The sequence below is a fragment of the Rutilus rutilus genome (assembly GCF_951802725.1).
Source record: "Rutilus rutilus genome assembly, chromosome: 18".
NCBI lineage: Eukaryota > Metazoa > Chordata > Actinopteri > Cypriniformes > Leuciscidae > Rutilus > Rutilus rutilus.
Window position 1 is genome coordinate 21035750 of NC_140231.1, and position 25625 is coordinate 21061374.

At 38.8% G+C, this 25625-nt stretch overlaps 1 protein-coding gene across 1 annotated transcript in view; it reads right to left on the minus strand.

Annotated features, from left to right (window-relative positions):
• Positions 1–4775: 4775 nt before the first annotated feature.
• Positions 4776–25625, minus strand: part of efna5a (ephrin-A5a) — a 47729-nt gene continuing 26879 nt past the window's right edge. The window contains exons 2-5 of the mRNA XM_084388248.1: positions 15777–16069; positions 7927–7992; positions 7710–7784; positions 4776–7598 (exon numbers count right to left, since the gene is read on the minus strand). Of these exons, the coding sequence (XP_084244374.1) occupies positions 7474–7598; positions 7710–7784; positions 7927–7992; positions 15777–16069 (559 nt within the window). The 3' untranslated portion in view covers positions 4776–7473. The remainder of the gene's footprint in view (positions 7599–7709; positions 7785–7926; positions 7993–15776; positions 16070–25625) is intronic.

Here is a 25625-nt window from a genome sequence, read left to right on the forward strand (position 1 = left end):
AGTGTGTATAAATCAAGACCTCTGAGGAGGGGATAAAATATCTCTCACGAAATGTTTACATTCACAGTATAGCTCAATCTGTTTTCTGTTCACTTTGTGCTAATAAGGTTTAAGTAAATTACATGGTTTTGAAATTATTTGTGCGAAGACCACTTTGTATTTCCAAGCAAACCAATCGCTCCCCATGCAGATACATAGATCTTTTAACACATTTGCACAAATGTGGAAGGCAAGAGGTTATTTAAGTTTGCACTTTCTGTATTTTGCTGTATATTTAAGATGTAGTACTTACCGAACTTATTCCTACGGGGCGTAATTGGTCTCGCAGCTCGCTACATCTGTACGAAGGAAAATTCAGATAGCTGTAAATCAGGATAGAAAAAGAAAAAACATCATACTCTTTCCCATAATGATATGAAGTTCATGTCTGAAAACCACATCCTTCACATTGCATCTGGCTGCTTGGTCAATGTTAAACCATAAACCACACCAGCGACTCAGCACTCATCGGTCCACCCATCTGCATAAAATTACACATACATGCAGTCTGGCAGAGAAAACTTGCTAACTACTTTAAATCATCCTCAAATTGGCAGCAGTTATATGCGCTAGGTTTGAGTAGATTCATGGTCAGGTCATTATATGTCAGGCTCAAAATACATGATCAGATTCCTTGCTGTCATCATGTCTTACTATTTGGCAGAGCAATTACAATATGCAGAGCTCTGACAGTGCTAGGCCTATTTTGTCAAAGGTCTCTTGTGCCAGTACGATCACCAAGGTAACGCTAATAAAGATTTAAGATGTTCATTATTTACAAGCTTGTACAGACAAAGTGAGCTCAGTTCAAAATGAAACATGTTTTTACTCTATAAAATGACAATTTAGCCTAAAGTGATTTGTCTCTTGCTCCATTTGTAATACTGAGCATGAGTACTTTTTAGTATTATTGTTGCTGTAATACCTGTGGTCAAATCGAAACTATATGCACAAACTAATGCAGTGCTAATGCAGCTCTTACGAAACAGTTATAAGCTTTAATACATAAACAGCTGACTGTGACATACAGTTTGCTATCCAGACAGGGAAGAGATTCAGTTGAGTCTCTCTTGGAAAAAGGAGAGGCCTGTTAGACCTAGTCTCTGTCTCAGATGGGAAGTCTACCGACAGCCACAATTTATTATGCATATTATACACAAAAATAAGTAACTTTTATTTATATAGTGCATATATAGCGATAAAAAGGAAACAGTGATAGAGTGGGCAAAAAAAACTTTGAAAACCTCTGCACTTCACAAGCAAATTGTATTTATAAAAGTGTATTATAAGTTGTCTGTGAAATTGTGATCACAAAGTCTACACATTTCTGCTTTTTATTTGGGGTCTAGTACCATTGCAAAATTATTTGAATAATATTTTGTACATTAATGTTGAATAATGGACCATATCGCAGCTTAAATGGGCCTAAATGAGAGCCGAGTCCACTTTCAATGTCAAGGACGATGTGAATTTTAAAAGAACTGTCATTTTTCACTAAGCTCACTTTTGAGTTCACTTAAGGGGTCTTTTGTGTGTGTAAATCACTAAAGAAATTTAGAAGCAGAGCTATTTACCACTTAAAAGTAACTTGATTACATCATATATACTGCAAAAGAAATGGCACACCTCTCAGCTCATGCAAAGCCAGTATAAAGGAGATGGTAAGCAGAACCTCAACAGACCACAATAGAGCGAAAAGAGCCTGTACCAGACAAGGATAATGTTCCTCTAACACACTTACCACAATTGACTTAATAACACTGCCCTTAGTGTTTGACGCTTTCTAGAGATCAGCATTGTTTAAAGACACTTCATTCAGTTTCAAGCTAACGCACAAGCATGCATCTGCTCACAGGACCTCCCATGGCAGCACTTACTGAGAGCAGTTTGACATCTCCCTTACCCCTGAACACACACACACACACAAACACGCTCAGACGCTCTCCTTCCTGTCCCGCATATGACACTGTCCTGTTTATCAGCTTTAATTTCACTCTGTTGTCTCTGCTTACTGCTGTAATTGAGCTGTCCTGTCGCTGAACCGGCCCAACGGGACCTGTATGTAATCAGCCAGGTGCTCCCACAGGCCTCTCACTGTCTGTGACAACTGTTACAGATCCCTGAGGCGCTCTCCTGCTCACCTGTTCCACGTGCAGCACTGTCCCACATCTGAAGCATTCATGCATTCACAGTTAACACAGTGTTTGTTTTAATTGTTAATTAGGACAGTTATTGTTTATTAGAACATGTTCCTCTGTAAGAAAGAATATTTAGCATGGTGGAATGAAAGAAAAACATTGAAGGCATATCACATGGATAAAAGCATTATGCTCATTAAATACATGCAAATAGCCTACTTTTTTTATGTAAATATCAGGTAAAAGGAAAAATTATGTTTCAAAGTGTCTGTGTCCATTCTGTCCAAATCTAACTTGCCTTGCTACCCTATGGACCGTTTTCAGACTGTGATGGCGCTTTCCCACAGTTATTAACATCTAGAGAAGTTATTCATATTTTACTTTACTTTTTATTAATATACATATATTACCCTAGCAGTAAATTACAAAAACTAAACACTGCTGTGATGGTGTTTAATACAACAGTGTGTGCTGTGTGCAGTGTATGTTGTAAAACAAAACTGCAAAGTATCTTCAAGTTAAATGTTTACCACAAGCGTTGTTTTACTCATACATTGAATACCCCATTTGTTTGGGCAAATGACGCCTTCCGCTTCTGAAAGCTTGGGAAAAGGGTCCATTTCATTCCCGGTCAGGTAATTACCAAACAGGCATCTTTTTGTGTGTGAAAATACCTACTGGTTTGTACTTGTATTTGTACTTGTAACCTTCGCCAGGTTTGTTTCGCGTGTTCGTGCGTCTAGTAATGTTTGCATCCGCAACTGAAGAGTCCACAAGTTTGACGCTTCAATCCCATTTCATTCGTAGGCTTGACGCTTTGATCTCATTGGCTGAATGTGAGGGAAGGGGCGGAGCTTTTCTGTATTTTTGAGGCAACACAAAAATACTACAAAAAGCACATTTGTTTCAACAGTCTATGGTTTCAACTCAGGAAACTGGTTTTAGAGTGTTTTTTTCTCATTTTAAATGAGATTTACAGATAACCAATAAAATATTTATTGACTTAAATTCTTAATTCTTTGTTGAAATGCAGTCAAGAGTTGCATAAAATAAAAAAAGGGCATTTAATAGGCTTAAATACATTTTCTACATTCAAGACACCATTTTATTCTACATCCAAAAACCAAACCATTGGATTCGGATATGCCTTTGCCTTCCTGTCTCCATGTGCAAGCTACAAATGTATCATTTTCCAGGTTTGCAGCCCTTCTGTTTTCCGTGCAGGTTCTTTGTCTGTTGGTGAAGGAGGCTTGACTTCACATTACACTTTGGAAGTATACAGTCACTCACAGTGCCTTATTTTCTGCGTGATCCCTGGCCTTGGAAATATCACATAGCCCCAGGCTTTCCCTGTATGAAAGGAGAAATGAATCCTCTCAGCTGTAGTGTGCAGTTATTTTTAGAATGCTGAATGGAGTTGCAGTTCCTTATAAAGCCAGATACTGTTTCATTTTAGAATTAAATAGGAAGTTGGCCACTAAAATATTTTGTTGCCGTAAATATCTTAATAGCTTAAGATTGCACCTTTTTTTTTTTTTTTTTTTTTTTACATGTTGATCTCTTTCCTCAGAGGATAATGCATCATATGAGTAAAAGAACATGGGTCAAGTGTGCAAATACATGTTTCAGGATCTTAACTAGCTTTAATACATTATCCAGCCTAATTTCTCTTAGAGAATTTCAGTTAGTTGAGCAGAGTTCAGAGGTACATATTTTTTTCTTTACAGTTCCTTAGCAACCAGAACTTATTTGCATATAATTGTAAAAGGATGAACAAACACTTTTATTTTTGTTTTTATAGCAATCGTTCACTTTAAAGGCCAATAAGGTCAAAGCGTTTTCAAAGCATTGCTTTATCACACAGTAACTATAGTTTCTTAACAAAACTTTGTGAATATAAATAATTACAATCAAAAAGCTTTAAATACATCTAATAATAATTCATTTATGTCTCAAGGTAAAAAGCTGCTGAAACTGCTGAAATGCATCATGTGACCGTATGGAATGAATTTCAGTTGTCCTTTTTAACCACATTCTGTCTGTTTTTTTTTAAAGGTCAGGGGGCAAAAATAGAACAAGGCAACAAGTATTTAGAGGCAAATCAGCAAGAACACTAGACAGGATTCAACACCATGAATTCCCCTGAAGCCTATTCTTGTTTAAACTGGCCGATGCCCAAGAGCGAGCACTCGCTCATTAATATTCATTGACACCTGAGTGTAATAATAATGATGGGCAAATGTTACCATTTCTATCCCTCACTCGTTGAACAATCAGTTATGAGAAATCCCTGTATGCCTTGGTATAATTCTGTGTTTAATAAGGATTTGAAAGAAAACTGCGGGTTTCTTAAGGCTCAGCTAAATCCGGAAACACTGGGATAAAATAAAGTGCTGGAATTTGCTGCCAAATAATGTTTTCACACTGTCAGTTCATTGGAAAGCTAGGAAATTATTATTTCAATATTATTTTAATTGTATCATCCCCTAAAACGGTAGAATACAGTAAATACAACCGGCTCCATTATACTAACCCATTGGATAATGGAAATGAATAACATCCTAAAATGGTAAATATAAAAATGAGAGAGAGGAAGATGATTCTTACAACAGTGACAAATTTATTTAATCATTTATTTGAGCTGCTCCAGCAAGTGTATTTACAAACAATGGCATTTAAAGATATAAAAACGTGTCATATCATAATGCAAGTCAGCACTGTACCGTCAAGAGACGTCACAGCAAATGTCTAATATTCAGGCAACACAGCCAAGAAGCTAAGGGAAATGGTGGTTTAGATATCATGGTCTTCACAGCTGTATGAAGAAGCAGGTGTGGAAACACCGAAGAAATAGTTTCTGGGATAAAAACGATGAGAGAATATAAGAACATGACTGCCTTGTGGTGAAAAATGCAAGAAGTTCAATGAGATGGTCGATACTCTTGACCTCAAACGGGACTTTTGCATATGGACAAAAACAGACGCTGCAGGTGTTATATGAAAAGAATGTTTCCTGAATTAAATCTACAAAAAATGTCCTTCTAGGTTTGTTCCCATGACAATAAATTGATGACAGCATATTTTTGTGGTGCAACATCAGAGCATTGCAGACCTAAGATGTTCCACAGGGGATTTTTAAACAAATGTAGATGGGTTTTGAAGCCTATGATTTAATTATAGTACAGTGGTGCTTTTGAGGATGGACCAGCACACATTCCTAGTTGTCTTCATGAATACTGAACCGTTTAACTGTTGCTCATAAAACACATTTTTAAATTAAATAGAAGTATTCTGATTGAAAATGTACTTAAAAAGTGTATTTGATATTATGCTTCTTTTTTACTGGAATATTCCTAAATGTTTCATTTCATTTATCACATCACTATATGATATGATGCTAGACAACGTACGGATACATAGCATCCATAGGACCCATGTGCTCCTGTATAACCAGTGTAAAAGAACCATAGAAGCTAGCCTACTCAAAAATAGCCGTACATCGTATTAAAAACATCGTATTATGTGGCTTACCCAGCTGTCGATACGTAGATGTGAATGAAAAACATGGAAACCATTCGAGCAAGGAGAACAGGGACTGGGGCAAATATTTACCCTGTTTTTGTGTCTGTAAAGGCCATTACTATTGATCCCAGCAGGAGATCTCATCTTTCTCCATCTCTGGCCAAGTTCACAAGAGTAACGCTAGCCCCGCGGCTAAACTGGACACCGCGCTCCTCCTGTGCTGCTGTCGATTTTTTAATTCCAGAAATAACCCACATGAGGCCTCGCAGTATGTGGTCTGCATGCCAGGCACTTTGGACAACATCAAAGAGCCTATTAAATCACGTTAGGGTGTCAGCTGCCACCGGGGTGGATGCGACGCACCGCTACTGTTTCAGTGGATCCCAGATGAGCTTTTAGAGCGCACAGCTCCGTATTGAAAAAGTAAATAAATACAAAACAGCATGGTTGAAATGCACTTTGATAAAAGAAAAGTCCATGTGAGGATTCGTTTTGAGGATATAAGAAAATAACGGAATTACTTTCACTTTATGCCTAGAAAAAAGAATCCTTGAAAATGTTTTTTACATAATTAGTTCAACTGGCAAAGGTATGAGCTCAAATTGTTGACTGAATTAAAATGTTAATGCGGTTCATTTTGGTTACTCTAGGGTAAAAAGAAAAAGCATTTACAAAACTAATGCAAGCCATTTCCCCCTCCCGCCCATCCATAACAATGGACCCCTTTAAGGAGTGACGTGACCCCTGACGGACATGATATGTAGAAGTACAACTGTTTTTTCCCCCTGATATCATTTCAAGAATTGACTCGCTAAGATACTAAACCATAATCAGAAGTTACTCTGCAATGCGGTTGTTATTCGTATAAACCAAGGTAAGTTGACTGAAGCTAGGCATTTTGTGTTCCTTTCTCCTGAATTCTGGCTGATGACTAGCACAACAAGTGTCAAGAGCACTAAGACTGAACAATAAATAAGAAAAGTATGATTCACCAAACAAATTAGTATATTCACTCAAATGATTGATCAGTGAGGCTCCGTACTCCTAACAAAACATCGATTTTGGCAGCTACACATGAGCATTTTACTTCAAGAACACCATATCTGCGTTTCAGTTCCATGTACACCTGTACACAATGTACAAAAAGAGTGCTTATCTTTTTCTTTTATCTACGAAAACTCTTCAAAAACGTCACCGTTCACCTGAGCACCTGAGTCAACGTGGACTACTCTGGTTTAGATATTAAAACGCTCCATGCTCTCCCTTTTATAAGGGATGCTATCAGGCAACAATTTGCCATGATATCTAGTAGAGTCAGCAGTTGAGTCCATAGTGACGACGTTTACCCACAATGCAAGTGGAGAGATCCCTCAGATAGTCCTCTTGATCTGTTATAAGACTTCTCTTTTCTGGACGGCAACACAGAAAGAGGTCTTTGTGAAAAAGTCATTTTCTTCCTCTGCCCCCAATTACAAGGCCCTCTCCAACGTTACATAAGGGCACTGAGAGGACACGGACCTATTTTTGTATACGTGTCATAGTTTAGTGGGTTTTATTTGTGTGTACAAGAGCGGGGTTTTTTTTCTTTTCATGGGATAGAGATTTTGTTCATTGAAACCCGTCCAGTTATATCGTCAAAAGATGAGAAGCACAAATCGTTGCGTCTTCCTGCGCGAGAAACTACTTTTCAGTTGAGAGAAAGATGTTCCTTAAAAGTGCTCGATCACGAGTCCTCCTGTATACTTCAGGTGTGTCACTGTGCACATATGGGATGCTATAAGGAGGACAGTGAAGCCAAAAGAACCAGCGCTGAGGCCAACAAGGGCCCTACAGTCTGAAAGCGTCCGGCACCGTTGACATCACTTCGGGATGGTTCGGCAGATTCATGACTCGTTCCATCTAAATGGAGAAAAGAAAGTAGTATTAAAGGAGGTTTATAATAGTGTGCAAAAACTTTTGACATTACTGATAGTTTTAAATATGGAAATGCCTTTGACATCCAATACGAACCATTATTATTTTCTATGGAGTTGATGCTTCCATCATTGATCTTGTCCACGCGGTCGTGACTTTTCTCACAGTTGTCTGAGGGAGAAACATAAAACAGGGTGTTGTCAGGGTCATGACATCATCTTTAACTATTCCAGCAGTGATAAACGATGCAATTGCAACCACGTTTTGTCAGAAGCCATGCCAGGATCTCTCCTGAGGGGCTTGTAAAACTTACTCGAAGGTCTGACGAAAACTTTCAGCCTCAAGCAGCTCCGCCTCCCATTTTCACTGACTGTAGATGCTGTGGAAACATTTTAGATAGTCAATATTAGGCTCAATCGATCCATGCTGCACACTGTTTAATACATCAAATAATTGTTTTAGCTTTAGATACATTACAGGGCACAACAATAAGGATTTTTTTCCTACTGGCCTGGTCAGATACGCAGATTACGCGCACTGCCAAACCTTTCATCAAGTCATTTAGCTAATGCTTTTTTCCAAAGCGACTTGCAAATGAGCTACAACAAGTCATATATCAGAAGAGACAATATTTACAGTGCACAATGCTTCACATGTGAGCAGCCGTTTATTTGACTGATTCCTCCAACAACAAAAGACAAAACCTCAAATTTAGCCAGTGGAAGTTAGAAAATGATTTCTTTTTTGACACGCTTTCCAAAAAGGTAAAAGCAAAACAGCTTCACACTAGAATCATTTGTTTCAGGTTTAGTCTATCAGTATATCTCTCAGATGTTACCTGTCTTAGCAGTTTGCGGCTATCTACATGCAAAGGCCTCATTTGAATGCTTCCACCGGCCTCAGAGGGATGTACAATCAGCATTCATTTTGGTTCTTACTGATAGACGCAGACGGTGCTACATTTGCTATGCTGTTACCCTTGTCATCTCAACCATGAGCCATGTTTCTCAATTTGTCCTCTCCATAAAGAAAAGCTTATTAGTGCTTTAAGAAGAACAGGTAGACAGCCTCTCTCTCCACTGTCCTCTCTTTGTGCAGTACATAATGCAATCTGGCATAGTCAGGGAGTGATGCAAATGAGGACCGGTGGGGTGCGGGGGAAAGAAGGCTTGGTATTTTTTCCAACAGATCACTCTGGATGTAAAGGTGACTAGGTAATGAGCAATGCAACAGACTTCAATAAATCCCCTTCAAAGCCTCAAAGTAATATGTGTGGACTGCACAAAATGCAATTTCCTTATAGCCAACACAATATGTTCTTGATAATTCAATTGGTGAGACTCGCTTTCACTGATGTGGACATGCGCTCCACTGTGATCTGAGTTTTTCATGATAAAAATAAATAAATAAACCTAGACGCAGATGTCTTGTTTTTCTGGTTGAATGCCTAAAATTTGGATTATTTGACAATTTGCATACGTCAGCATAAATAAGATAAGACTAATGATCACAGCACATACGGTCCATTAGTGGCAGGGTGATGAATTAGTCTTTCTTTCCCTTTAAATTTGTTTACTGGCAGCAACTATTGAACACCCTCATCTTAAACACAGACATCCCTAACAACAGGTTATACTGTATATATATCATTTTTTTAACTGGACAGAAAATTTGTGCTACTTCTTTCCGAGCTCTTTCCCTAACCTCTGCTGGTTGTGACCTTTCCACAAGCCTCTTAGATGTTGATTGGTCACTACATACATCAACACCTACTACTTAAAGCTGTACTGGCAGCTAGTAACATCAACAGCTGCAAATGACAGATCACAGGCCGAAAGAAACACCTGCCACTAAAAGCTCTGTAATCAGCTGTGATGATACAAATGACTTCTGTTCAGTCCATAGACCATATCGCCAGTGACTCTGAACTGCTGAACCTTACATCATCTCCTCCAGTCATACTTCATGAATCCACATTACTGGTTCATTGAGGAAATGTATAGGTCATTGAGTATATAAGAGTGTCTATGATAAGTGGAGAGTGGAAAAATGTAGTTTAAAATGCATGTGCTGAGTTCTCAGCAAGTAAAGGTGCGATAGGTGATCTGGGAAATGCTAACTTTAGCCTGCTAGCATTGAAAGCATACGACCCCAGCCACCCTGCAAACTGCCGTTCAAAGCCCCGCCTCCTCCAAAACACATGAACACGCACAGACCGCAAGCGAGGCGACCAGAAACAACATTATGGATTGCATCATGTGTCATTCACCAGTGAGAAAACTTTATAGTAGTGAGGGGAGAAACAGAAGCACTTGCTTACATACATAAGTATGTGATTGTGAAATGAGTCAGAAGTTGAGTTGTTGACATAAAGGAAAGAATGCACTCTATTTCAGCTTAATTCATTTGCGATTTCAGGACATAGAGGCAACACAGTCAAATCTCAATGAATTATCTGCATAGGGCAGTCATTCGGACCGAATGAAAGGATTGATGATGTATATTTATAAAAATACATTTAGACCGGTTAATATAGTGATTGCTATCAGGATATCAGGGTATATATATATATAGCAAAGTAAAATTAGTCAAATATATAATTTGAATTGTAATTTTGATTATCAAAATATATTATATATTGAAGTTATTATATATATATATATTGCTTTTTTTGAGAAATATATAAAAAATGTAAAGTATTAATTAAGGTGTTTACACTCGCATACATTTAAGGATTTAAGGTGTAATGAAATGTGTAATTACTTTTTCCTTTTGACTTACTTAGTCACTAAACTGAAAATGTTACAGAAAATTACATAAAAGTTAAAAAATGTATTAATAAGAGACATTTGACCTTGACAGTCACTCAAGTAATTGAATAAGTGACCTGTCTTTTTTTATTTTTATTTTTAAAATAAATTAATAGATTTTAAAAAACTGCTTGCCACTGAACCATATATCTGTTTAACACTTTAAACCACCATGAAAGTGCCAAGATGAAGCTATAACAGGATCTGTTGCCTGTAGAGGGAAGAAAAAGAAACAAGAGAAAGACATGTTGGAAGAAAAGAATTATAACTCTTTTCCCCATTAGCTGACTGGGTCATCTTTGAGCTTGCAGACATTCCCATAATGCACCATGGCTCTTCTAGCCTTGACCCCCATGATTCCCTGCTGTGTGGGGTCTCCAGCTGCACTTAATCTGCTGTCTCTCTTCTCATCCCCACACCCTCATGACTGCGGGGAGAGGTTGGGTTAAATCAATGTGCTTATATGCTGTCTACACTGACATACTGGGGCTTATAAACCCTTAATCATGTCCACACAAGCATATTTCCTTTGATATGGCTGAAATTGCTTTTGTCTCATTCCTCAAGTCTAGTCTAGTTTGGAGCAGGATACCAGTGTTGATTGGAAACACCACTTTACACACACACTGTACATCACAACCTTATGTGGGCTACTACCATAATAAATAACATCGGAGTGTGAGTGTGCAAATGGAGTATTGCATAATGTAGTGTTAGTATTGCCACAGAGTCCAGAATTAACTTTTTGCCCACGTTACTAGGATGCCATCCCGGGGTGGGCATTTGGATATGTGAGGTGGGAGATTGCGGACGAAAGATGTACAGGAGTGAACACTGCTGTCTATACAGGGATTCATGACTGATGACAAGGAGTGCGAAATCGCAGAAAAACATTAAAATATATATATTTTAGCGGCAACATCACACACTAAAGAAATCTGTATTTGTTAAAGCCTTGACTATTTCTCCCCTTTTTTTAAACAAAGAAAGAATTTTATGCGGATAAAATGGCTAATCTCAAATATATATTCTAACTAAGGGCTGTTTCACACAGAGATGAAGGTCAGAAGAATAAAAAAATAAAGCGCAAGGTCTAGAATTTTTTTTTGAAAGTTTAATTTATTTTAATTTGAGCACCGTGTTTTTAGAATGCTGTGTCATGTCATGTGATGTGTGAGATCCTGCAAAAGATGCGAGCGCAATGGTTGAAGACCATTCAGATTACACCGATTAAAGGCAGGGTAGGTAGGATTTTTCAAAAAAAAAAAAAAAACATTCCAAATTTTTGGATTTTGGTCTTTATATACCAATACATAATTAAAATGTAAGTACTCTGAAAAAGAGAGTATAAAAATCGAGTGTCTGTAGACCTCTCACGGCTGTTGTAAACACAGCTAATTATTTCCATTCACTCCACCCCCTCCCTTCTGAGCTCCTTCCAAAGCCACGCCCCCAAAACACATGAATACCTAACTTTATCACTATGAATATAAACAAATAAGATGGCTTTTAGTACTCACTATCAAGCTAGCATATCGATACTGGTAAAGTTTAAAATATATTTTGTTTGATTCGGTAACGAGCTATATTTATAGGTAACGAGCTATATTTATAAGGCAAAGCTAAAAACAGGTTGCATTGATACACGGTTTTCCATTACCATCAGTTACACTGTGATGAAGGTGAATTTCGTGTAAGATTCATAACATATACGGTGTTTTGCATGTAAGAGTTTCTATGATGAAAACATTGTTGACTCTGATGAGGACTACACTCCGGAGACAAGTACCGCATCGTCGGTTCGAGGACAGGTCCGGGGTCGAGGGCGAAGCAGAGGAGTGCGCGCATATGGGCAGATCTTGTAGCAACAGGGATGGTAGCCATGGTTGCAAGAGAGAGTGACAGTCGCCCAAACCAATCAATTGTTTCGTCCCGGATGGAAATAATGAGCTGTGTTTATTGCAGATTAAAAGGTCTACAGTCACTCGATTTTTATACTCTCTTTTTCAGAGCACTTACATTTTAATTATGTATTGGTATATAAAGACAGTTTAAACTAATTTGAAAAAAAGTTTTTTTAGAAAAATCCTACCTACCCTACCTTTAACAGAACACAGGTGATACAACTGAACAGATAATGACAGTAACCATGGAAACGAAGAAGTGGCGGGAAAAGAACAAAGGAAAACAGGAACAAGTCCAAACATACACTGACACATGACAGCGGCATCATACGCGAGGTTAAACAGTTATACAAATGTGAAGACCACCTATCTATTCTTGACATTAAAGTAAGAAATATTTAATGTGTGTCGCCACATGAGGTTGTGTAAAAAAAAGCTTTAGACATCCTAGATAAACTTCTGATGATCGACTGCGCAAGTTAAAACTTGTTTAAAGTCATAACAAATGCTTTCTTTGGTAAACGGTTTGTCCACAGTCAGACTGTTAATCTTACAGATTGATTCAACAAAATATTAAGTTTTAGTTCTTTATGAAGTTATCAGTTACTGGCAAGTCACTGACTATTTACTCATCAAAGCAAATTTTTACTTGCAAATTGCACTTGACAAGTATTCATTTTGGAGTACTGTATATGTCTGCATGAATGCTCAATGCCAACAAGAAAACAATTCTCTGATTTCAAGGCTCTCACTTAAAATTCTTTTAACATAAACTGTGGCAATACTCAACAGTCTTGGCCGTATTAGGAGGATTTCATGGGTGGCTTATATGACAAACTCTCATTTTGGTAGTCATCAGAATTCCCTCGCTGTCAGCATGCGGTGTGAAACTAACCTCTCATTGACAGACATTAAGACTAGACAACTACACCAACTCTGCTTATTCAAAGACACACTACACTGTCGTGGCCCGAGCTGCTCATCCACGTCTCCTTTCCCACACGGCCGACACCAGATCCCTGTGTAGTTATCCACCCGAGCTGCAGACGACCCGGGGCAATAAACCTCCCAGACACCACTATTCCAGCTATGGGTTGAGAGATCAGATGTGATGTAACTGAGAAGTCTGATAAATGAGGGAAAGATGGATGGATGCTTCGTCTTTGAGATAAGACACACACCTATCTCTTTTCTTGTGCATTCTTGAGTGCTTAGAGAGCACTTTGTAATACAGGGAATAATTTTGGCTCAGGTAGCGACTACACCACTTATAAGTAAACCGCAAAGTACAGAATTCTTATCAAAGCTACAAATCAGATCTTCCTTTAAGCACAAAGTGGGAATGTTTCTGGGTTACCTTACCCTACATTATGAAGATGGAGGGACTAGACTACAAATAGCAGTCGTGGTCTTTTGAAGCGGGCTCATATCAGACAGCCTGCACTGCCGTTGGCCCCGCTCATGCAGGAGGGAGAGGCCAACTAAAAACCTTTCCTTGAAATTGGATTTCTATCCTCTGAGATTAAGATCAGACTTCCACATCGGCCATATTGGAAAAACATGCTGCCTTGAGCCGTTCAGGATTGTGAGTTCAACTGCAGTCATCAGAGCATGTTCACATTTGACCTGCAGGGCCGGGCCCTCTGATCCCCCGCGATCGCTTCCTGAGCGGGCCGGGCACGCTGACTGACAGCACAGAGACCGCGCTTGTCACCCTCTGCTCTCCTGGAGCGACCCCCTCACTCAGAATGATTAGCCACCACACCAGCTAACAAAGACATTCTGTCTAACGAAATCATGACAGGCAGACATCAAACTAATGAAGGGAATGATTTAAGAAAACTGAATGTTTTTTTGCCTCTTGCTATAATCTGTAGTTTAAAAAAGAATAATTTTATATACAGTATGTATCAAATAGTAAAAACTGCAAAAATAATACTATATATATATACACAGGTATAAATACAAATATATATAAACATTTTTATTTTAATATTTTTTATATATAATGTATATGCAATATAATGCAGTTTTTATAGCAACATAGACTTAAATTTTATTTATGTTTTTTTACAGTATATCAAATTTAATTGTAAATAATGTAAAAAATATAACAGTAAACAATATAAAATTATTTTATATTATAATTATAATCTTTAAAAAATAGAAATTATACACACAAATATACAATATATATATGTGCGTGTGTGTATATGTATATATATATATATTTTTTTTTTAAATAGATACATTTATAATTTTTTTTTTTTTTATTAGCCAACCACTCAAATAGCTTTTTTATAGAACAGCTTAGTTAAAAAAAATACTTAAATATTTTCTGTTATTTTTTGTTTATACTTTAAAACTGTTTCTGACATAATTAAGATTAAGGAAAGCCACTGTCTACTTGAGATTACATTGAGAAACTTCCTCTTCTCCTGAGAGAGCCAGTAACAGTTAAATCATGACACTGAGTCACACAGTGCGCTATGAATTCTTGTTTTCCAAGTCGAATTAACAGTAAAATCCCTCATAGTACCTGACAGCTCCATCACTTCCGTTGAGATGTTTCCCATCCTATTATTCTTATTCACAGGCCTTCAGGGAAAAAAGTCCATTTTACCATGTTGCAATGTCTCAGATAGACACCCACATTCATGCAAAACATCCATATCTCCTGCTGGGATCTAACCCCTGAATGCTATGTACTGTGCATTCCTATCTGTCTTTTTTCGCAGTCTCCATGTACTTATCTCCTGCTTCTACCACTTCCCCCTCCTCATTCTCCTTCTCCTTCACATCTCATAAAAACATGTCCATCATTTTATGCGCCCATGAGATCTGTCAGATCATCAGGTCGGATTCCGCCAAATCAAACGCTCCACATCTCCTGCGTGCGCCTGCATAAATGAACCCATTGCGGCCCTGAGCAGTCCAAGCAGTCGGACCACTCCTGTGCCTTATTTTGTCTTCCCACTCCCGCCCTGTAGGGATCTGACTCCAGTTGTAAAAACATGGGTTTAGATGCTTGTTTTTAAGAGCCCTCTCACGAGCAAACGAAAGCTGAGACTAGGAGTTTGTAACAAAGACCCTTTAGTGGTAGACCAAGATGTTTTTCCCTGAGGTTCATGTTTTCCTTGTAGTCTGTTTGCCAAGACTCCTGAAAAACAAAGTCATACTTGGCAATGACTTCCTTTTCTTAATGCTCGTAATCAGATATGCGTCTTAAAAGTATACTATGAAATGTAAGACTTGTGTTGCGTTATCCTCCGTGAAGACGCTAATACAACATCCTTCTCAAAGCAATGCAACATTTTTTCCACTGAAAACCAACCTTACAAATCTATTTAACATGCAAAGTGTTGGGTTTTGGATACAAAGACTATAAAACATCATTGGGATACAAATCACTGCTGCTGCTGCTGCTGCTGCAAAAAAATGATACTCACAGATATAGTAATATTCTCTGCCTGGACGAAATTCGAAACCCAATGAGAATGGTGTGAAGAGCTGAAACTTCTCGGAGAACTTCAGGGGCCCGTTGGGCGAGAGAGGCCGGTTGCACTCCCAGCGCTTGAAACCTTTCGCCGTGAAGTCGCAAGAACTGTAGCCGTCGTAGTTGACCATATAGAGGACGTAGCGCTCCGTCCTCTCCTCAGGGATCACGTCCATGTAGTGGGGACAGTATACGTCCAAATAATCATTAATGCATACGTCGATGTGGTAGTCTCCTCGGATGAACCTGTGAAAAGGAGAGAGGCCTCAGTGAGTATATATTATATGAAATATTAGCGATGCAGTTATTCTCATTCGTATGTTTTACTAGCCATCGAGCCCCTACTTCACAGAAAGGCCACTTCTGGAGGAAGCCACTTATTTCAGGGCAATTACCGCAAATGTGAAAGCACGTAAATCATCCAATCTGAGTCCGCTAGGGCTCACTGAGGATCACGAGGAAAATTCATAATCCTGTCGTTGACGTGGATGTTTTAAATACTCCTGAAAGAATGAGTTTTCCATGGGCGAGAGATGACAGCTTGAAATATGGCACTCTGAGGAATGTTTTGGAAGAAAAAATGTGCATCTCTCGTGCCAAAACAGCCAACTATTCCAGATTTACATCTTGTTTATTATAAATCGAGATGACCTCGAGAGGATCTAACCAAATATGAATGTCAACAGAATGTGCACAAATTCATTTTGACAAGGAAGCAATTTAAAAACATTGATTCCCATAGGCTGCATATAAGAGTTTAACGGAGATGGATACGCTCTGGTCAGATTCATTTAGAGTCACTGCAAAAAATATTGTTTTTCCACCAAGACTGAGTAAGGTGACGCAAGCGAACGTGACCGTGGTCCAGTGACTCGGCTTAAACATGAAGGATGCTCAGGATTTGGTGGGAATTTTCGGTGTACACCCAGCAGAAACCCTGGGGAAAGCCAGATGAGCTTCCAGGCTAATGTGAGTATAGTGTTGCTATCCTGATGTGGACAGAAGCACAGCTGTGCACGCTGACACAAAGATTTCCACTCATTACGGACAATAAAAGACTATTGAGAGCAGATGGAGCTCGAAACCTATCAGATTATCATTATGTGGATTTCAAACTCACTGCTGGAATACTGAGTTTCCCTGTAGGTTTGGTCGGCTTGGCGGTGGTTTGTGTGCGTGAATGCATGTTTGGCAGTGTGTGGGGCTGTGTATCGATGCTGCTTGAAGTCTGCAAGCGCTTTAGGGCTATTTTGAACAACTATTGTTTACTACTTTTGGGAGCTACATCATTTGGGAAAGCAAAGTTTCAGCTGTGAAAAACATACTTTCTGAGTGATCACGCAGTCCAATGTTTCCAGCTCAAAATCTGGAATTTGAAAGTGTTAAACATGTTTGTTTTTTTCATCATTGGGCTCTGGCAAAAACAAAGCTATTTCCTGATTAAATTTATTGGCTTCTTGTGTTTCCTGTCATCTTATAAAGTGGAATGATTCAGTGTATCAAAATCAGCGTAAGCCTACAGATTTCCAAAACTGGTGTCCAGAACATAGGATCATGGAATACAAAACAAGGAACACACTTTTCAAAAAAGTAACATTAGTTAAAGCATTAGTTATCATGATAACTAATTATTAATTAACTAACTATTAGTTATCATGATAAATCTTGGTTCATATTAAATTTATTATATATGTTTTTCACAGAAATCTTCAATGCTTGCCAAGGCTGCATTTATCTGATAATAAATCAGGAATATTGTGAAATTAATATTATTACAATTTAAAATAACTCTTTTCACTTTAATATATTTTAAAGTGTAATTTATTCCTGTGATTGCAAAGATGAATTCTTCAGAAATCACTCTAATATGAGGAATACAAAGTTCAAAAGATCAGAATTTATTTGAATATAACAGAAATCCTTTTCTTTTTTTTACATCAATTTAATGCATACAATTTAATGCATACATTAAAAGTATTAATTTCTTAAAAAAAAAAACTTAAAAAATGTAATGACCCAAAACGTTTGAACAGCTGTGTCATTTTACATTTAAGTATTATGAATAAACATGAATTGACAATAAACAATATTATATTTATAAATTAACATTAACATTACATGCTGTAACAGGGTTTGTTTATTGTAAAGTTACTTGCTTATTGCTTGCTTATTTTATTTTTTTCATTCAATGTCTCAAACTAAGCTTTAAATTAGTGCAAAAACAGTAGAGGCATGGCCCTAACAACACAAAGATCATTTTCCAGGGTATGCATGAACTGATATAAAAAGTACATCTTCAATGCACTGTAAGTCACTTTGGATAAAAGCATCTGCCAAATACATAAATATACTGTGAAATGTAGTTCTAGTCAAAGCGAATGACGTTTCACCTGTCACATGGGGAATATCTTTGCTAGAGGATACTAAAAGATCATTTTCCCTGGGTCAAAAAGTCTGAAGACCAGACAACAATATATTAGCTCTCTGGACAACAACACCTAAAGGCAACAGAGTGCTTTTCTATGTCCTGTGTTAGAAAAATCAATGAGTGAGAGGATTGAGCCACATTGTGTCACTTTATAATATTCTTATGCGGACTCTAAATCAAATGCCACCTCAGCAATTCATTTTCAATGTGTATCAGATGAGCTCCAGCGAGTTATAAAGAGATTTGACCCTATTAAACCCAATAACAGACAAACAGCTCATCAATGTTGGGATTTCTTTCATGCGTTTGAAGAGCGATGGGCCAGCTGGTCGATAAACCACACAATGCTGTGCCAATTCATCATTAGGATTAAAAAAGAAGCTCATTAGCTTTATCTATTAGGGCCACTAACACAAACATGGCACATCGCTGCATCAGAACAAGTCTTACAACAAAAACCTCCCATAATGATAATCCCCCTATTCAGTCGATTCTCTCCATCGCTCTTTCTCTGCGTGTTCAAACAGAGGGTGATGGGTGATGACCGGGGCAGACCCGAGTCTAAAGAAAGGCAGGGCACCGGGAGGCAGTGGGTTCCAGGAGTTCATGATTAAAATTGGTTCATCCCAAGGTCAGACTCCTCAGACTTAACAATGGAATGAAAAATGAAGCAAGCTCTTCATTTAAGAATTTCCAACGGAAGCCAAATGACATAAAAAGAATTCTGAGAGGTTGCCATTGATTTTCCAATGAAGGGAAGAAACTGGCAAAAATATCAAGCTAAGACAAAGACAAGCCTCAGGACAAAACAGCATTATTTATTTTGATGGGAAATCTTAGAGTATTTAGGGGTTCACCAAAATGACTATTCAAATGTTCTGACATTCCAAACCTGTATGGCTTCCTTTCTCTCTTTCTTTTGAAACACAAAAGAAGATATTTTGAAATCTTACAATGAAAGTCACTGGGGTCCGATGTTATGTAGGACCCCATTGACTTTCACTGTATGGACAAAAACAAAATAACTTGAAAAAATATTTTGCTTTTGTGTTCTACAGAAGAAAGAGAGGAACAACATGAGGGGTGAGTCATTTTTTGGGTGAACTATATTACACCTTCCTGTAGAAGGCGCTCTCGAGGCAATGACTGACGTGACTCCCAGGGGTGTCGGTCAGCTAAGCCTCGAGCCCTCCAGGCCTTTCACAATGGCACAGATGGAGGATCTCCTCCTCAGGTTACAGCTCTCGGGCCAGCCGTGGAGCAGTTGTCCCATCATTCAGTGGGGAGGCAACCGTACATCTCCCAACGCCTCAGATATCACTCATTCACCCCTTCCAAAAGAATGTCTGCCCAGAAGCATTAACATCACAGACAAACAATGGCCTGCCAGGACTTCAAGCTGTGCTGGCTTGGCAAACGCCTCAAAAGACGGATGAAGGTGAAGGAGGGGAGAAAAAGGCATATAAAAGCCGTCTCTCTGTGAGTTTCCCATGGAAAACACTCTGTGTGAGATTTTCTTGAAGAGACAAGATATATGGCTCGCTACATTAAAAACATATTGGTGTTTGTGGGAGGCATGTCTATATTTCAGAAACATTGGCAAAGGACATATAGCAGTGGATTAGAGAAAAAAGGCTTTGGTTAAGGTAGATATTTGAGGACGGATGTGTGGATAGAAGAAAGCAAGCAAACATGAGTGAGTGAGAACGGGACTATCGGTCTTGGGTGCGATTGTTGCTTGTCTAACATGTATGATATGTGGAAAATATTCACAGTGCTACAGGTTAATCTTCCTGCTCTCGTGTCGTCGTGATTAGTGGAGTGCAATATGGTATATGTCACTCATCAAGTAACAGGACTATCCTGTGGTTAACCCTATGGGCTGATAGGGTTGAAGACACAAACACAAACGGCTGACCTTTATATCTTATATTCACAAGCTCTTGATTCAATTTGATTCTGATTCTGATTGATTTTGATTCATTTAGATCTCAGTATATTTCATAAATTATGGTCATGACCATATGGTCATAAATGTATTTCAGTATTTCAGACTGATTTAAACAGGAAACTTATCTTTTTAAACTACTCAATAAAATAATCGGCTCATACGAATCATTTGTTTTGGGAATCAGGCTACACTGGTTGAAAAAAGTAAATGTAATTGTTCACCCAAAAAATTACATGTTGTTCCAAACCTAGTATGACTTTTTTCTTTTGTGGAACAGAAAAGAACATTTTTGTGAAGAACGTCTGAACTGTTTGTCCATATAATGAAAGTCAATGGGGTCCAAGACAACACTGAACCACACTGACATTTTTTTGTATGGATAAAAAACATGTAGATGTTCTTAAAACAGTTTTTTTCTGTTCTGCAAAAGTAAAAGGGCATACAGATTTGGAATGACATGAGGGTGAGTAAATGTTCACATAATGATCCAATCATTCCATGTTTGGGTGAATTACCTCTTTATGAATCAGTATCTCAATCGAGAAAAATCTGTATTTTTACCCACCCTAGAATAGTCTGCATTAGGTTTAGCAAAAGGTCGCAAATGGGCCACCCTGTGGCCTCGTGAACTTCACGGACAAGCGCAAGTAAACATGCTTCTTATAAATAACATACTTGTTTAGATTGAAAACCTCATTATCTTGAGTGGATCCTCTTTACTGCTGCAACTGAATATTGAGTAGATGCTTTACAGATCTCAAATAACTAGATTGACATGAGTGCTTGGCACCAAATATACTCTAGTGGCCCTAATGCAACATTGAGACCACATGAGGTCAGAATTAGGATCAGAGGTCATGGTTCGGCCATTATTAATGAAGGCCTCCGTATTCAAGAGACCGAATATAATGACAGCGCTGACCCTGGGGTCATTCATCTAGTGGGTGTGTATAACATCAAATTTAAGCAAACAGACAAATGTTAAGAAGAACAAATTATTTGTTAAGAAAAACAAACAAGCAACAGCTCAGCAGCACAAGCGAGAAAGAAAAAAGGGTAAGAGTCAGACTACGGACATCTAAGCAAACATGAACCTGCCTCCCAGAGCAGGCTGGAGATCTGACCTCTCCCAGAGGGGCCATTGCACGCCTCAAACTGCCCGGGTCGTTTTACAGTGCCTTGGGCAAAGCCGCTCTGCACCCAATCAAGACAACGTTGAATCAATTAAAAGTAGAGGAGCAGCAGTTAGCAAGCCACGAAGTCTGGCTTCAATCAGCAACCCATGCTAATTGTCCACAATGCTCTCCCACTGATTTACGGGTGACTTAAAATAGTCTAGGGCACAACACGTTTTGTTTATGTCCTATTAAAGTCCTGTGTGGGAGTATTACCATGGTGTTTTTCGAGCAAGTTACACTTTAATGTATCATCAGGGTGGCACAGCGCTGTGAGAAAATAAGGCATGAAAGAAAAGAGTGGGCGAGGAAGGTATTGTGACTGTCTGGCCTAAAAAGACAACTAATTGCTCGTAAAGAAGCCCTGTATAATAAGGCTAAATTGTGTAGACCAAGATTTTGTAACATATATATCTTTTCTCTCATGTCTTATGGTCTCACAGCGCTGTGCCACCCTGATACAGTATATAAAATATATTCTCATTTAAAATAATTTTAGAGAAAATATCGTAATATTATATTTTACAATATAATTCATTTTTCAAACTTTTAAAGCAGGTTAACCAAGAAAGCTATGCAAGCAGCCTGGTGAAGAAAGAAGCACATCAACATCCTATGTGGGGACCACCAGCATCTAAAACACAACATACACTGACCAACTATGCTGTTTTAATATTAGGATTGGAGTGAGAGAGAGAGAGAGTGAGGGTGGCCTAGAGGTTGGCATCGAAGCGTTTTTACCTTCAACAAACGCATCAGCGCCAGAAAAAACAGCACATGTAACGTAATGTAACATCTAAACATAGAGTCCCTTCAGAGTGCCAGGCATGCCGTGCTCAGGCCCCCCACACCTGGTGCTCTCAATCTCCCCCATCCAGCCCAGTTCATCAGAACCCTCAGCGGCCCTGTCAGAGCCTCGTCCATCAGCCAGCCAGCCAACACACCCTGCAGGGCTCAGAGCCAACAAACAGCTACACACACATACACTGAAAACTGTTAGTTTAGCTGGAAAGCATGCAGCTATAATTTAGGAGAATGTTTTAAAAACCTTACACGACTTCAATAGAGAATGTAAATTAGAAATCCACCTAAAATCTATTTAAAGTAGCATTTACTGCTTTTAAAGTCTATTTGTATAGTCCAGGTAATCTCTAATGAAAAAGTACCATGGTATTACTATCTGATATCATCACTGTGTCATAATGCTGCCACAGAAATGGAAGCCTGCAATAATAATAAAAAAAGTTAGCTGAATATATTCCCTGGGGGGAGAAAAAAACGATATGCCTGTACCGTATGTCGCACCAATGGTATTGACTAGATATGGTCTCATAGCTTTGGACGAGAAACACCTCCAGACCTCATTTGAATTCGCCTCATACTGGTCTGGAAGGATTAGCTCACTGATGCACCACATATTGTGTTGTACGGACAGCATAGCCAAATAGCATTCTGGGAAGGAACCCTTCTGGAAAGTTCATTTTCCCTCTACTGAGGCAGTCTGGGTATGGGCAGCCCCAGCCCATATAATCACCAGGATTTATAATCGCCATTTGATGACAGGTGATTAAAGTAGACTAGAACACCTCTCCGTAAATCAGATCGGGGTATTCCTGCCTCAGTTGAAGGGACCAAAGATGAAGGGACAGAACCATGATACAGATGTTTCTTATCTCCATGAACAAGCTAATAAATAGTGAGTTCAGTATAACGCTCTGCGGCAAGACGTTCTGTGTATGACTGAAGTATGTTTTTAGTGGAGGGAGAGCTTTCCTCTCATTCCGGGTGCTTCCTCTGCTATCTGCATTCAAGAGCTGAGGGCTCCAAGTTCAACAAGCCCTTGTGAGGAAAATATTTATTATGGGCTGTGGTTGTGTGATTGACATCATAACATAACATCCTGGATTATGAAGTGGAATATGATGGAATACGGAATGTTGCGGTACTCTTTGAAGTTATGAATTAGAGGCTGCCATGCAACTGTAACCGATCCATGGCAGAGATATTTTTGTTGAACGAGGACAAGTGATTTGGCGAAGGTGATATTGTCATGCTGAATTCACTGAATGTCTCTAGATTTTGATTGGCCTTCTGAATTTTGGAGTCAAGTTAAACCAAAGTCAGGGTAGATGCCAGCCGTGTGTTATGTGTTAATATAATATAAGTAATACATTTTATATAAAAAAAATTTAATGAAAAAACAAATAAAAAAATTGAAATAGAAAAAAATAAACAATACAATAATGTCTAATGTTTTACATAATGTCTCTTTATATTCTAGGTCATTTGGAATAGGATGATCATTAATGGTTCCTTGGCTTTAAAAAGTTAGAAAACCTTTTTGTGGTAAAAAGAATTTGATGTAAATTAAGACAACTGACTATAGCTCACAGCCTCGTTTGCATCCCTGTCAAATGACATATGTCGTCAATCCTGCCTAACGTCCTCTGTCAATATCATAATCCATATTTGTTTCCTCAGTGGCCTGTCTGGGCCTGCTAAAGTAATTAGCATCCCAGAAAACTGCCAGATTTAATCTGTGGTCTCGTGTATGAGTTCATGGTATGTGGTAGTTACCTTGCTATTGTTAGACAGCTAAGACCTCCACTGTTGTCGCTTTAACAGATTGATAGAGCAGCCTTGGCCCTCAGACCACATAAGAGCACAGCAGAAGGGGGCCGGGAAGGCAGGTGGCAAGGCTAACACTTAGTGCAGTGTATTAATACACAACCTCTGTGAATGACAGGCATGTTCATCCCCACATTGAAAAGGACAGATGACTATTATGGCTCTTTCCTGTAAGCAAGGCCCCCTTAACCCGCTTTAATAAAGACATATTCTGCTACAATGAATAAAACATGTTTCGTAATCGCTCTATTATTAACAATAGATGATTTTCAGCAAGCACGATCATATGCGGTGGGGGAGCTGTTTATAATGTGTTTCTCAGAAAAGCACGGGCATCACCTTTTGTGTTGGTTCAATGCCAGCATGAGCTATTTAGTGATGTATGAAGAGATAGCAGCTTGGACTCGCTCTGCAAACCGCAGCATCCAGAGCACTGTTGGGAGCATGAAAACGGTGCGAACAGGCATCAGTCAACAGACATTACTGAGTTTTTTTAGTGCGCACTTAACACGCATACAGCGGTTCTCAACAGGCTGGTCGCCAAGCGTCTATCAACACAGGAACTCAACACACAGATCCTTGTTTAGTTGTAGAAAGACTTGGAGAGTAATTTCACTGGTGTGATATGTTGGCTTTTAGGTTTTAAGCTAGCGCACTAAGGCCTTTTGAGCAACATTTGCTGAATACGCATGGCCCTCAAGGTGTTCTAATGGAAACATCCCTGTTTGTTCCGCAAGCTTCAGGTTTCTACTAAATCAAGGGTGAATTTTTCTTTCAACAGGTATAGAAAGCAGTCTGTTGGGCTATTTCTGCAGACCTTGAGTTAACTAGACAAAGGCTCTCCCCCAGTTTATTTACCCTTCATACGAATTACTTTCAGCCCCAGAAGGAGAAGCGATCACTCAAAGTCAGCATTTTGAAGGGAGGGTGAAGTTTACAGATGGGTGGTAAGTGGGATTTACCTCTGTATGTGTGTGTGTGTGTGTGTGTGTGTGTGTGTGTGTGTGTGTTTGACTTGGAGCATGGTACACACAAAAGCAAGTATGGGTTGCATTCTGAGTGAGTGTGAATAGGTACAGGGGCTTATTTGAGAAACAGGTCTTGGCAAGCCGCCCTGTGCAGTATTGATGGACTCAGTGAAAGATCTTAAGAAGTGCTGTCACTGGCAGACCAATGATGTGGCTTTTTTTCCTGCAGCAGGTAAAACAGAGCTAATCCTCTTTTCACTCCTAACTAATTGAAAGCAGGCCACCATTAACAAGAGATTTGACACTATACTACACCTCCAGATGGAGGACAGACATTAGGATTAATAAAAGAAAAAAGAAAGGTCAAAGACATGAAGCATGGGAAAATGAGGGGGATTCTACAGAACGGCAGGCATTTGTGTCCTTCATCTATATGTAACACTTTAACAATGAATTGTTGATGCAAGCCTTTTGCAATATGTTAATATAGATGACTTATCTATCTATCTATATATCCTAAGATTTAGCAAGTGAAGAGCGATATTCAAACATTCATCGAGCTTACACACCCACATGGAGGAAAGCTCACAAAGACAAACGTATTCGCACACTCGTGAAGTTTCTCCTGCATTGAGCGCAAACTATCAGCATT